General features: G+C 43.7%; 1 protein-coding gene across 3 annotated transcripts in view; it reads left to right on the top strand.

Moving 5' to 3' along the window:
• LOC128406212 (vascular endothelial growth factor receptor kdr-like) overlaps nt 1-14,049 on the top strand; it is a 191,127-nt gene that overhangs the window by 50,286 nt on the left and 126,792 nt on the right. For 2 of the 3 annotated variants that reach the window (XM_053373359.1, XM_053373358.1), the window contains exons 2-3: nt 2,744-2,840; nt 6,156-6,376. In XM_053373359.1, coding sequence (XP_053229334.1) covers nt 2,744-2,840; nt 6,156-6,376 — 318 coding nt within the window. Of the gene's footprint in view, nt 1-2,159; nt 2,272-2,743; nt 2,841-6,155; nt 6,377-14,049 lie in introns of those variants that run through there. The other variant, XM_053373360.1, reaches the window with a different exon arrangement.

The raw sequence follows: 14,049 nt of genomic DNA, 5'->3' as shown, positions 1-14,049 counted from the left end.
AATTGCGGAGGAAGAAAGCACTTTTCTCTCTCTTGCCTCTTGTGAAAACATTTTGAAGGATTAGGAAAAGCTCCACACTGCATACTCCTCTCTCTCCAGTGAAAACATCAGCTTGGAGTGAATCAGAATGCCAGCCAAGTGCATGCTTTATGTTATTTCGGTACTGTGCAAACACTGTATCACAGCTGGAGAGCACCAGGTTGGCCAACGCTGTTCCAGCTGTTTGTTGCATGTCAAAAGCAGTAGTCTTCTGCCTTGTTTCTTCTCTCTCTCTCTCTCTCTCTCTCTCTCTGTCTGTCTGTCTTTCACCCTTTATTGTTATTTAAAGACAAAATGGTAGTTATGATCCTGCTGCAACTTCTCTTGGTGTTGCTTGCAATCCAACTCCAACCCATCAGTTGAAGACCAACAACTAACGACAATATTTAACAATGTTTAGTTTAATATGAGATAGTCTGCTTTACTTTTTATTTTGGCATTTGATATTTGGCAGTCAATTGAGTCAACATTTCTGATGAGTGATATGTTAATGCCATAGACTATTTGACAGCATTTTATAGCCAACATGAAATAGCATTGGCGTGTTTGGTGTGCAACTGCTTGCAACACATTTGTACTTTTTAAAATTTAGAAGCCAAGAAGTGTCATCTAAAATCTGTTGCTCAGATTTCAAATGTCAAAGCAGAATTTCATTGTCAAGTATCGTTCCACTTTTTAGTGATAAGTTAGGAAATTCCAGAAAACTTTGAGTTTTTGCAAAGACTCATTAAAGCTCCACTGATGTGTCATGTGACATTTATATTGTAAAGTCCCATGGTGAAACAGAACGGAATTGTTGAACCATGATGCCTCCACTACTTCCACTCTTGGAGGCAATAATGCTTCTGAATACCAGTAGCTGTAAGTTGCCGGGGGTGGGGGGTAGGGAGAGTCCTGCTTTTATGCTTGGGTGCTGCTTGCCAGTTTCCAAGAAGAGGCAACTGGTTGGCCACCTTGAGAATGGGAAACTGGACTGGATGTGCCACTGGCTTGATCCAGAAGGGCTCTTCTTATGTTCTTATGACTGGCTTCAGTTGCACATGAAGAAATTTCTTATTTATGGTCGGTTACTGCAGAAAACCACTAAGCCAAGTGAATTGTTACATAAGTGACAAGTGAACCATTGTTACATAACTTAAAAGAAGATACAAATGCCATACAGTAGACCTGGACAGCGCAGTTGATTAGAGCATGGTGCTGATAATGCCGAAGTTGCAGGTTTGATCCCCATGTGGGATAGCTGCATATTCCTGTATTGCAGCGGGTTGGGCTAGATGTTCCCCAGGGTCCCTTTGAACTCTACAATTCTATCATTTTGAGTTACGTGCATTTAACTTGTGCACATTCAGCTTTATGTGCTTGGCAATTTTTTAAAAAATGGGGTGGAAACAGGGTGAGTGTCTGGGATTAAAAAAACCTTTGGCAATCCCACCTAACATTGCACCCAATGTGTTTTCACAATACTTGATTTTTGGCTTTATGCACTATCCCCAGAATGTAACCCTGCATAAATTGCAGCTTTACTGTATATGTATAGATACAAATCTCTGTCTCTGAGCAAATTCAGATGGTGAGTGTCTGGGTTCTTGCTGATACTCTGTTTTGTTTACACCCCCCCCCCCCACTTTCCCACCATTAGCTGGGGTGGCTAATCTTTATTTATTTTCTTAGTATTTTGTCCCAAGGGACATGTGCATGCACACAGACACAGGCACACGCACACAGTCCCTCTTCTCAGCTGATTCATGAAGATGAAAGGTGAGGGTGATTCACATTCCCATCAGGGCACTCTTTTCTGGTCACCTCCACACTGCCACTCAAATTGGTACATATAGTACATTGTGCCAGAGGTTTTCCAACCCTCCTGTCAGGGATGAGTATGGTTGCTCACGAGTAAACAGCCAGGACTCCGACCTGCCTTTTTACAGGTTTTATTTGGTGCAAACTATGTACAGTGCAGACATCCAAAGTTCATGACTCCCTCAGTCGCTAGCGGATTCCGAGAGTGGGCTTTTCCTGCCCCCCCCCATCATAAGAATCTCGACACGCCCAGTCTCCGCCTTTTTTCCTTACGCTTGACACCCCTGCCAAAACTAGGCGACGGAAGTTGCATCTCTGCGTCCCGCAAATAAGTCTGTGAGCTTTTGCCTTCCCTCTCTCCACCTTTCTTCTTCCGTTTCCCCTGAGGCTTCGCTGACACCAGTCTCTGAGGAAGTTTTACTGCTGATCAAAGTGGGAGGCGCTCTTTTTTTTCTTTACAAGTTTTTAAACATCTAAAAAAGCAGGAGGAGGGAATAGGGGAGGGAGGAGGGAAGCCCAGCACAGAATATCCCCTAAAGTCAACCTTTGTCAGCCTGGCGCCCTCCAGCTGTAGTCCAGTTGTTTTGAACTACAACTCCCATCAGTCTCTGGCAGCACTTCCAAGTTCCCAGCATCATGCTGGGGCTGATGGGAATTATACTCCAAAACATCTGCAGGGCTTTCAGGTCAGTGACGGCTGCCCTAAGCCACCCCATATTCCACTCTCAAATTGTCATCATAAGAGTTGAATGGTGAAAGACTTTTGCATGAGATGTGTTAATCTTCGAAATCTGCAACCTCCTGTCCATCAGTTTGGGTTCAAGAAGTGAAAAAGGGATGGAACTATATAGACACAAGTATTTAAATTGTTTTGCTTTGTGTTCTTTGTGCATGTTTGATGCAGGTCATGCAAAGGAACTGCGGCTGATGAAACCGGAGTTGAACTTGAACAGTGACCATATTACAGTTGCCGCCGGAAAGCCTTTCGCAATCACTTGCCGGTAAGTGGTGCACTGAGAATCCAGGGTTCCAGCCTAAAAAGGAAGGTGTGGTGGTGAATCCAGAGTTGATGCATGGATTCCCAACAAGCAACTTTCCCCAGACAGGAAAGATTAGGGGAGGAATTCTAAATGGGAGAGTGTTAATTAAGCCATGATCCAAAAGTTGCAGGAGGCAGAAATTTCAAATATTTGTACCCTACTTCACCAGAACTCAAGGTGCTTTTACAAGAAAATGAAAAATCAGACCTACAACCAACAATAAAATAAAAATGCAACCCTCTCACCACTCTTGAGAAAACAGAAGACAAAAGCCAGATTCCTTGAAGGAACGGTGGGGTATAAATGCAATAAATTAAAAAATCTTTTTAAAAATCTTTGGCAAAAATGTGTATTTTAGGCAAAATTGCATACAAACGGGTGTATTAGGAGAAGATGCACTGTGAGATAGTGATGACTTTTCATCAGGACACTGACATGGACGTGTAGAGAACTGGATTTAAGAAAAATGGAAACTGAAAGAAACCAAAATGGATGGTTTCACTCATCCCTAGCGGTGACAGGAAGGAAGCTTAGCTGAGTAGCAGAGTAGATCCTTTGGCTGCAGGCAGTCCCAGTTTGAAACATCGGTCTGGAGGGCCACTGGTGCCCCACTCCAGCTTTTGCATTCTGTCCAAACCAATCAAATAACTTCCTACCAGATAGTAAAACTTACTGAACATGTTTTGAATTACACTCCCTGCATCCCCAAACACTGTAACCATGTATATATTGACATATTAGCAGTGTGATCCTATGCATGTCCACTCAGAAGCAATCTTCATTGAGTTAAATGGGGCTTTCTTTTGTTTAAGTCTATGGTTGGACCATAAATCTTTTTTAAAACCTTCTTTGGCAATCACCTCCTAATCACACTCTAATAAGGAATTCAGTACAAGGCAGAATATTGCAGTGAAAACACTGTTTAAACCTTACAACATGTGAAAATATCCTAACCTCTTTGCAAGCTCCTGAGCCGATCACTCTTTCCTCTTTCCCTCTCCCTTCCTCCCTGCCCCTACAACACCCACTCACTCACACTGATGGAAACAAATAGATTTGAATTTAACTTGGAAGAAATCTATAGTGTGTTTTCCCACTAATGTCTTAGAGCATTTCTATAGCAACTTCAAACAGCCACTATTTGTTGCACCAAAATGGAATATAATCATACCTTTCCTCCAGAATCAATACTGTTCTGCTTATAACCTTGCTCTTGTAACATCACGTATGTCATGCAAGAAACGCAGGAACACACATCCCTTAACCTTTCAGAAGTTTTCTTTTGGGGAAAAGCAACTTAGCATAACTCCTCAAACAGCTTTAGCAGTCAACCTCAGGAACGTAGGGAGCTGTCTTATTGGTCCATCTATCTCAGTATTGTTGGCAGTGACTGGCAACAGCTCTCCAGGGTTTCAGATGGGGTCTGTCCCAGGACCGCCTAGAGATGCCATGGATTGAACCTGGGACCTTCTGCATGCAAAGCAGATGATCTGTCTCCAAGCCGCAGCTGTTCTCCTGAACTAGCCAATCATAGTTTTTACTTAAAGAAGATGGGATCACAGAATACAGATCGTGATGGGGTTGTCTGTTCCAAGAAAAAGAGAGAGTGCTTAGAAGCTACTCTTCTGCTTTAAAGGAACTCGTAGCAACATACAACATTGATATCTTTAAGCAAAATGAACACCATCAGTATAGTATATGAGCAGTCTACAAACAAGCTATAAGCAAACTCCAGGGAATAAAGAGCAGTGGCAGGTTTGGTTCATCCCATTTGTGGCCTTCTGACACACACATGAATTATGTTGAAGCTAGCTAGAAAGGTAGCCAGGCAGAGTCGCATTTGGGAGTGAATTCTGCAAAGATGGGAGCCAACACTGAGGAGGCCCTGCTCCTTGCAGGTGACTTGGGTAAAAGATAGAATGGAAGGCAAACTCTCTTCCAATGAATCTTGAGGAACAGGGATTAGGATGCCTGTGAAAGTCCCCAGTTTGAGTTGCTTGAGTTAGCAGAATCTGAGAATGTAGAGGTTGTGCTTACTGGGCCAAGGATAGTACATGGTGAGGGCAGAAGATGGTGTCTAGCTGGTTGGCAGAAGAGCCTGACTCTGTCTGGAGTAGGGAAGGCCCATAGCTCAGTGACTGAGCATCTGCTTTGCATGCATAAGGCCACAGGTTCAATCCCTGGTGTCTCCAGGTAGGACTGATAATGTTCTCTGTCTGATATCCCACGAGAGCTGCTATCAGTCAATGTAGGCAGCACTGATCTGGATGTACCTGAAGGAGCCCTCTATTTGAAGAGCTGCCAGGAATAAGTCTGGCTTAAATATAACCCTATAAAGGGGGAGCAGCCTCAGGAGTGGGCAGGGAGACAAAGCTTGAGGCTGGCACTAGGACAGCAGGCTAAGCCAGCACACACAGGCCACCTCACCACTCTTCCCCACTATAACATTAATTTTATTTCTATTTAAATTATTTCTAAATGTGCAACTATATATATAAATTAGCACCTGCAAAAATTATACAAATATGTGCCCTCTTTGGTGCACTTTTTTTTTTTTACTGCCCCCAACTTCAGAGCATAGCCATCATGGCTAGTAGCCACTAATTATTAGTGACTAATAGCTTTCTCCTGCAGGAATTTGTGTCATCTTTTGAAACCAGCCAGATTGGTGGCTGTGACTGCCTCCTATGCACTGAGTGATGACGTGTTTTGTTTCATCTGTCCTTAATCTTCCAACATTCAGCTTCATTGATGTCAATGAGTTCTGGTGATGTGAGGGAGGCAGCGAAAACTTTTATATAACCACTTTCTCCAAGTTGTGTATAATTTTATTCATACATCCATGCATCATACAATTCATCCCCACTCCATATATTTGAAGCATAGGTTGCACTCACATATACGCCTGCCTAATATGTTACATTAGGGGTGAGGAGCCTTTTTCAGCCTGAGGGCCATGTTCCCTCATGGACAGCCTTCAGGGGGGCCGCATGCCAGAGTGGGTGAGTCCTGACTCAGAGTGAATGAGGGGGAAAATATTTGGAGCAATGGAGGAGACTCTTACATTCTACAGTAGGCTACATTCTTGCCATGCCAAAGGATTTTTGCACACGCTTCTCTATCCTCCATCCAGTTCCAAGGGCCAGACAGAGAGGCCCAGAAGGCCACATTTGTTCCCCAAGGCTGAGGTGATACATCTCTATGTTACACTCACATACGTACTTGCCTAATTATGTCGGAAGACAGGTTTCATGTCTCAATGTCTTCTTTTGACAGAGGCTCGCCTGGTTTGACTTGGATCTGGAGAAATGACCGGTACAAGGATGGCAATCGGTGGCAGGTATTCGAAAAGAAATGCCCAGGCAGGTCACATCACACCTGCAGCACCCTTGTGGTCAACCGAGCTGTTGCCAATGACACAAGCTACTTCACCTGCCTTTACAGCGACCGTCCATCAAACAAAGAACTCAAGGCCGAGTTATACATTTTTGTCAGAGGTAAATGGTTCAAGATATATATGAAGTACTCATTAACCTGTCTTTCAGGCTATCAGTCTTTACAAGGCTGCTTCTTCTCGTGGCATGAAAGATGGCAAGCCAAACCCCTTTTATTAAATCTGCCAGGCTGAATGCTGATGTCTCCTTTTGGCTCCCCGCTCTTAAAAAACATTCCACCCTGATGCTACTTAATTTACCACAAAGCCCACAATGCCATGTGACTCTGGAGGGGTTGTCAGTAGCCCACAACATCTTTGTTAAATCTGCCAAGACAACCAGATGCATTTTAGGTCCTTTTACTCTTTACCAAAGTGCATCTAATACTCTTGGTGTGGCAAAGTTTTATGCTGCAGCAAGCAAAACCTTCCAGGAACTGACCCTTCTGACATTTTGTAATTTTCCTCTTTTGGAGTTCATGACATGACTACAACTTTGAAAACGCTGGTGCCGATTTTATTTCACTCTGTGCCACTTCTGTGTTGTTGTTTTCTATTCTCTTTTTCTTTTACTCTACTATACACACCTGGATAATGCAAAGCCTGTACTACTTATCTTGTTTGCTTATCATTGACTGTAACAGCAAAGATCTGAAAGGTGTCAAGGGCAAAGACAAAGACATGAGCTAGTACAGGACGAGGAAGAGAAAGATATGCGTGGGAGCCTGAGGGGCAGGATCTTGGACTCACTCACATCATGTATGTTCATGCTGGCTGTGTGGAGGGAGTGTGGAGGGAAGCCCTTAGTAGTGAAGAAATGAACCTTCAAACCAACTAAACAGGATGTAGAGGGGAATCCTCTGTAGTCATCATTGCTTGGCCCTTAGCCTCTTAGTTTGAGGAAGTGGAAATCCTAGGAAGGCAGAGAACAACCAAGGCTAAAAAGCAGGGGGAAGGGCAGCTCAGTGGTTGTGCACCTGCCTTGGCTTAATTTCATTCATCAGCATTTCCAGGCAGGGCTGGGAAAGACCCCTGCCTGAAACAATGGGGCAGTTGCTGGATGGACCAATGATCTGACTCAGTATAAGGCAACTTGAGCAGAGAAACCTGGAGACCACGGGAGATGTACCATGCCAGACACCAGCTCCACAAATTGTGGGAGGAGGGGCAGGGGCAGGCAATGCATCCTACCAGTCAGGTGATTTTTTTTTTAGGGTCCTCCTTCCCTCTAAATTATCCAAAGCATACTGAGATACCTTGCAGGGTTTTGGAAAAGTGCAAGGCTTGGGGGAGCCTTTGTTAGTAGAAGAAGAGGGGCACTATAGGCTTTGTGTCTTAATACCATTAAAAAACAAAACACTGCACTGCATCTTCCAAGACAGGCACAGTATATGTTCAAGTCATCTGAATAATGATTTGGTCTGTTCCTTAGTCTCTTAAAGCACTGCCCATGGAGTGGTGCAGCCCAGTAATCTTAGAACCTGGACTTAATTGTATTATAGGGTGGTTGCCTTTAGTTAACCATGTGTATGTGTAGTAACGGTTAACCTGAAGGAGCGTCTCCACCCCCCTCCTTCTGCTCGGACACTGAGGTCCAGCTCCGAGGGCCTTCTGGCAGTTCCCTCACTGCAAGAAGCAAAGCTACAGGGAACCAGGCAGAGGGCCTTTTCGGTAGTGGCGCCCACCCTGTGGAACACCCTCCCATTAGATGTCAAAGAGATAAACAACTACCTGACATTTAGAAGACATCTGAAGGCAGCCCTGTTCAGGGAAGTTTTTAATGTGTGATACTTTAATGTATTTTTAATCTTTGTTGGAAGCCGCCCAGAGTGGCTGGGGAAACTCAGTCAGATGGGCAGGGTACAAATAATAAATTATTATTATTATTATTATTAACCTTTCTCTCCTCCGCACCTTCCCCATCGCCATTATTCCATACTTTATAATTCTTTCTATGGTCCTGATCTGTTAGAGCAAAAGAAAAAACAAAAAGCCAAATTAAAGTGTTTGTAGACCCAGATTTTTCTTAATTCGGGGAATACTCAGAGCATGTGCAGTTTTGCATTTTAAAACTCACATAAAGCAGAGAGCCATCATGAATACAGGAATAAACCGGGGTTTGCTTCTGATACCATGATGCAGAATTTGGAAATTATTCTCTACTCACTTTTAAAAGTGAATGCCATGAAATGTTATCAAAAAAATAGAAAGGAATAAATCATGATGTCACAACCATGTCAGTCCAGATGCTGTTGCCCCTGGCACCTGCCGCTCTCTGCATGGTCCTTTGGGTGCTCTTTGGGTGGTGGGCCCTGTGCTTCTGCCCAGCTGCACTACCGCACCCACAGGACTTTGGTCCTAAACCCCTTATAATAGGCAGTGAGTTCCCTTGATCTTAGTTGGGTTTATTTCTACATCGGTGTGTGCGGTGAATTACTCTTTTTCTTCTTCCTCCATTTTGTACATTCCTGGAATTCCCTCTCCTTGCAACACAATAACCTTGATTTGTCTTTATCTCCCTTAATTCTAGTCTTGAGCTGTTTCCTCTTCCTGTTTCAACATTCTGCTGTGATTGCCTGCCTTTTAACTCTCTTGACTCACCCCGGGCATCTCAAGCCACAGGAAGCAGGACACACAAAAATTCAATTCCCCTCTCGCATTCGGTGCCCTTGGCAAATTAAAAACCACCTTGACTTGAATTGCTTTTCTCTGCGATTGCCTCAACGTGGGTTTTGAGACCCTTCCAGGAGTGCCCAAGGTCTTTCCTTTTTTAAAAAAAGCGCAGTCCGGTATTAAGAAAATCTTCCCTGTTGTGAGCAAGAAATGAGGGCTGATTAACTCTAGAAATACTTCAGCATGATCCCTAACTCTCCAGCTCTTAAATGTGACTTGTGAAATCAGTATTGCATTTCAGCAATTCATAAATTATCATCTTATTAATTTTATATTTTTTAATGAAACTGATAATTGGGGAACTTGAATATCATACCTTCAACCCCTGGGGACAGAAGAAGGCAGTGGAAATTAAAACCATTTGTGTAAGTAACTACAAAATATGGCAATCATAATATGCATATGAATAGGAAAACTTAGGTAAATTAGATTTAAATAAAAATTGGTTCCAAATCTCTTCATATGACACATTATGTAGAGCTCAGTGGTTCATTCTCCTGCTGATCGCTGGATACTTTTTTTACCACAGTGGTTCCCAAGGTGGGCAGTACTGTCCCCTGTGGGGTGGTGGGATTACCTACCGGGGGGGGCATTAATTGGCACAGGGGCAGCAGGGGAGTGCTAGAGTGTAAATAACCACTAGACTTTGAAAAGCTGATATCACTGGATCAAGCTCATCAGTTTTGTTGCATTAATTAAACTAAATAGTTTTAATTGGATTTCGAATAAATGTGCAACCAGTTGTTATTGTTTTATTATCTTCCTTACTGGGTTGTGCAAACCACAGTTTTGAACTATGCTAGGTGGAGGCACTGGGGATGAGTTTATGGAACCAAGAGGGCAGGGGCCTGAAAAGGTTTGGGAACCAGTGATTTAGCACATGGCCAGGGAACACCTGACTATGGAAATAAGAGACAGGATACTTATTTCTTTCTCCTTCCTTCCATTTTCCAGCTTAAGATCACACATCTCTGCTTCTTTTTCACACCTATGAGTGGACCAATACAGGATGTGGCCTGTACCTGCAGTTATATTGGTCTCATTGTAAGCCAGATAGTACAAAACTTAACTTATCTGGTTTACTGTGCTTCCTCTTCACAACTCTCTCCTCTTTAGATACAATCTCCTTACCACAAACACATTAACAGCCAACCAAAACAAAATGATCCATGGTGCTAGGCAGAGTTCGCCTGCACATCTCTGATTTTCTTTTATCTGTCCTGCTCTGCTGTGCTGGAGGGGGTTAGGATGTGGCAGAGGTCACCTTCTCCACCAGACTCCATCAGGCTGCACAGGGTCAGAGTTGGGGGTGGACTTCACCATCAACTGTACCCACTAAAAGACATGGACAGAAGTCCACAAAATGGGTTGTTTGGGAAGGGGCAATGAGGACAGAGACAAGGATCCACTGCATGCTAAGACAGTCCAGCTAGCAAAGGGACCCATCAAGGCCCATTCAGATCTGCTGCAGCAAGAATTGCAGAATTTCTGCCCCCTCTGAAATTCCATCATGGCCTTTGTAAGCAACAGGACTCTAGATTCAGCCACGGTACACTTGGCCGGAAGTTTGCATTTCACCCTAGTTCTTGCTATGGTGCTAAAACACCATGTAGGATTTAGGTGCCTCCCCTTCCCATCTCCATTATATGTAATATGCAGGTCCTCCTGATGATTGCTGGTTAGGGGATCAAAGAACCCTCAGCAGGATGCCATATGATTGGCCCCTAAATGCAATCCCAAAATGCAGTGCCATGGAAGTTCCAATCAATGGCATTGTGAGTAAAAAAAAAGTGGGGAGAGGACAGTTGCCAAGTATTATGGTTGCTGCCATGCTTTTCTAAAACTACTACTTTATATTTAAGCTCTTCCATAGCTTTTGTTTCATGTTTGCATCAAAGCAAGTGTGGATTTTGAAAGGTCTATACAACTGCTCTGGGCTGTAGCAGGTGGAGTGAGAGGAACTGCTGAGTAAATTGTTCTTCCTCTGGGAGCACCAGGCCATTCTTAATAAAGGAGAAGAAAAATAGTATCCATCCCTCTTTGCCCTCCACCCCAGCTGTGCTTAATGCTGAAGTCCCTGATTGTTGTTGCAACAGAAGTTTTGCTGCCCTTGCTACTGTTTCCTGCCCCTGTTTTGACAGCCTTCCCCGGGGAGTTTTGCAGGGCTGTCAGACTAGGCTCCTTGACAGCTGAATATATTGGCCTGCACAGACTGCCTGAGACAGGAGTGGCCAATGTGGTGCCCTCCAGATGTGGTACTCTAACTCCCATCAGCCTCAGCCAGCATGACCCGCAGTCAGAAATGATGGGAGCTGTAGTCTGACAACATCTGGACTCTAGAAGGGAACAGGTTAGACATCCCTGGTGTGTGGAGTGGAAATTGCCACTGTTCACTTATTCATCCTATGTCTGGAATGAATATAATCAGTAAACCCTGCTGTTGCTTTCAATCTGCAAATTAATTATTGCCCCCTTCACTTGCATTGTCCTTCCCTTGCATTGAAATGAATGGGGTAGAATAATATAATGACAGTGTAAATTATGTAATTGTGCCACAGAGAACAGTGACTAATAATATAAGTTTTGGCAGAAAGTGAAATGCAGCAGAACAGAAGTGATGCTGCATACATTGATTACAGGGCAGAATGGGGAACGATGCTGTCTTGCATCTCTGACTGCACAAAATAGGCTGGATTGAGCCAAGTACATTATCATTATCATAATCATTATCATATTTATTTATATCTCGTATTTCCCCCCGGCCAGGATTCAAATTACACAAATTTTAAAAACACAGATAAAATACAAAAAGTTAAAAACATGTAAAAGATAACTGTTAAAAACTAATTAAACTCTAATAGAATTAAAACAATATAAACAAACAAATTTATTGAAATACAGATAATAAAGAAGCACAGCACTATTAAAGCCCTTTCCTTAAATAAACCCAGTCCATTTCAGGGCAAAGTCTTCAGCTGCCAGTGGAAGGACAGCAGTGAGGGAGCCAGCCTAGATTATCTAGGAAGGGAATTCTAAAGTCTGGGAGCAGCCACCAAGAAGGCTCTCCCCCATGTCCCCATAAAGCTGGCCTGTGAGAGTGGTGGAACCAAGAGATGGGCCTCCCCTGAAGATCTCAGAGCCTGGGCAGGTTTGTGTGAGAAGATAGTCTTTCAGAGAGCTTAGACCTAAGCTGTATAGGGCTTTATAGGTCATAACCAGCACTTAGAATTATGCTCAAAAACAGACCAGTAGTCAGTTACTCAGACAAAAAGAGAGAAAACATTGCTTTGTTGAACAGTCATATTGTTCCAAAGCTCTTTCCTCTGCCTCATGTGGCCAATTGACTTTTGCAATCCATGTGAGCTTCTCCACCCCAGCAACATTTGTAATGTTTTCATTGCAAACACAGCATCATGACACCAATGCTGCTTTAAGTCTGGGTTTGCTGGCTTTCCCCTTCCCTCACTGGCAATTTTTCATTTTCTGTTGTGCCTTCTAGAATTTGATCCCTGGAACAGGGACTGTCTTGTTTTGTAATCTCTAAATGGTGCTAAACCAGATGAGTGCCAGGACTCTGCGTCTTCCCTCACCCCACTGCCTGCCCTTCTTAGCATATCAGCTGTGGTATACTGATCCTTGTTAACTCAAACTGGGAAACCATGACTTTAATAACCAGGATCTTAAACCATGGCATGTGTGCATTCACATACACACACACACACCTCCTGATATCAAATATTGAGGAGGTGTTACAACAAAATATGCAAGTGCAGCAAAACATAAAATACCGTCAGTACAATACAGAATCACTGTAAGAATGACTGGCTCAACACAAAACACAACTTGAAGTTTGAAGCAAAGGACAAGATGGCACCCTTCCACTCCAATTCCATGTACTAAAGCCGGCCAGGCTGGCAGGGTGAATCTTACTTCAACACTAGCTATAGAAGAACATATTCCACTACAACTGAGAACAGCAAGCTGGTGGTGCAGGCCCACTTGTGTGTGGTACACACAACTCTGCTCTCTAACACTTGACCATCAGTTGCCCCCCACTCCAGTCTGCTGCCTGAGGTAGTTGCCTCATTCTGCCTAATAGCAGGGTCAACTCTGTTCCAGGTGTAAAGTGTGAATTGGCCTTAGTGTTCTGAATTTGTGTGGCATGCACATTTGTCAGTGATAGCTGTGCAAGCTACTGCGATGAATTTCAATGAATCACAAAGCTACCCATTCTACTTTTTGGCCACTTCTGAATCATACATTTAAAACACTTTGATACTGCTTTAAAAGCAATGGCTTCCCTGCTCGCAAAGAATCCTGAGAACTGTAGTTGGTTAAGGATGCTAAGAGCTGTTAGGAGATCTCTGTCCACATCACAGAGCTACAATTCCCAGCGTTCTCTGTGAAGAAGGATTGATTCTTAAACCACTCTGAGAGGGGTGGTTTAGTGTAGCTCTGTGAGGGGAATAGGGGTGTCTATTTTTCTAGAAAAAGAGGTGCTGGAACTCACCATGAACACCTCCCTCGTTCTCTTAGAATGGCAATGGCGCCTACCTGAAAGGTGCTCGAATTGAGTTTCAAAAAAAAAAGCCCTGGTCCTGACAACTCTCAGCACCCTTTAAAAAAGCTACACTTCCCATGATTCTTTGAGGAAAGCCACAACTGTTTATAAAGTGGTATCCTATTGGGTTAAATGTATGTTTCAGATGTGACCTTTGTTTTGTTTTTCCACTACAGATTGGTGTGGCTTCATTTTGCCTGCTAATCTCTGCTGATTTAAGCTCACATCTGCCCCTCTCTCCTCTTCACTCCCCCCCCCCAAAGCTTATGACCCATCATGAATGCTTCTTCAGCTCTTCCATGTAAGTGTACCTCCTTGACCTACACTGGACATAAATTGTGTGAGCCCCGCCCTGCCTGCCTTCCTGCAAAATTCCACCGACCTGCCGAGCCAGACAGCCTGTCTGCGGGACCCACAAAAAAACCCTTTTCCGTCTCCTCGGACTTCCCTGACAGCCGATAAGCTGTGAACATTCTGCAGTGCCTGCTTGTCTCTGGGTGCGA

This window comes from Podarcis raffonei, chromosome Z (assembly GCF_027172205.1).
Source record: "Podarcis raffonei isolate rPodRaf1 chromosome Z, rPodRaf1.pri, whole genome shotgun sequence".
Classification (NCBI taxonomy): domain Eukaryota; kingdom Metazoa; phylum Chordata; class Lepidosauria; order Squamata; family Lacertidae; genus Podarcis; species Podarcis raffonei.
This window is presented reverse-complemented; position numbering and strand designations above follow the sequence as displayed.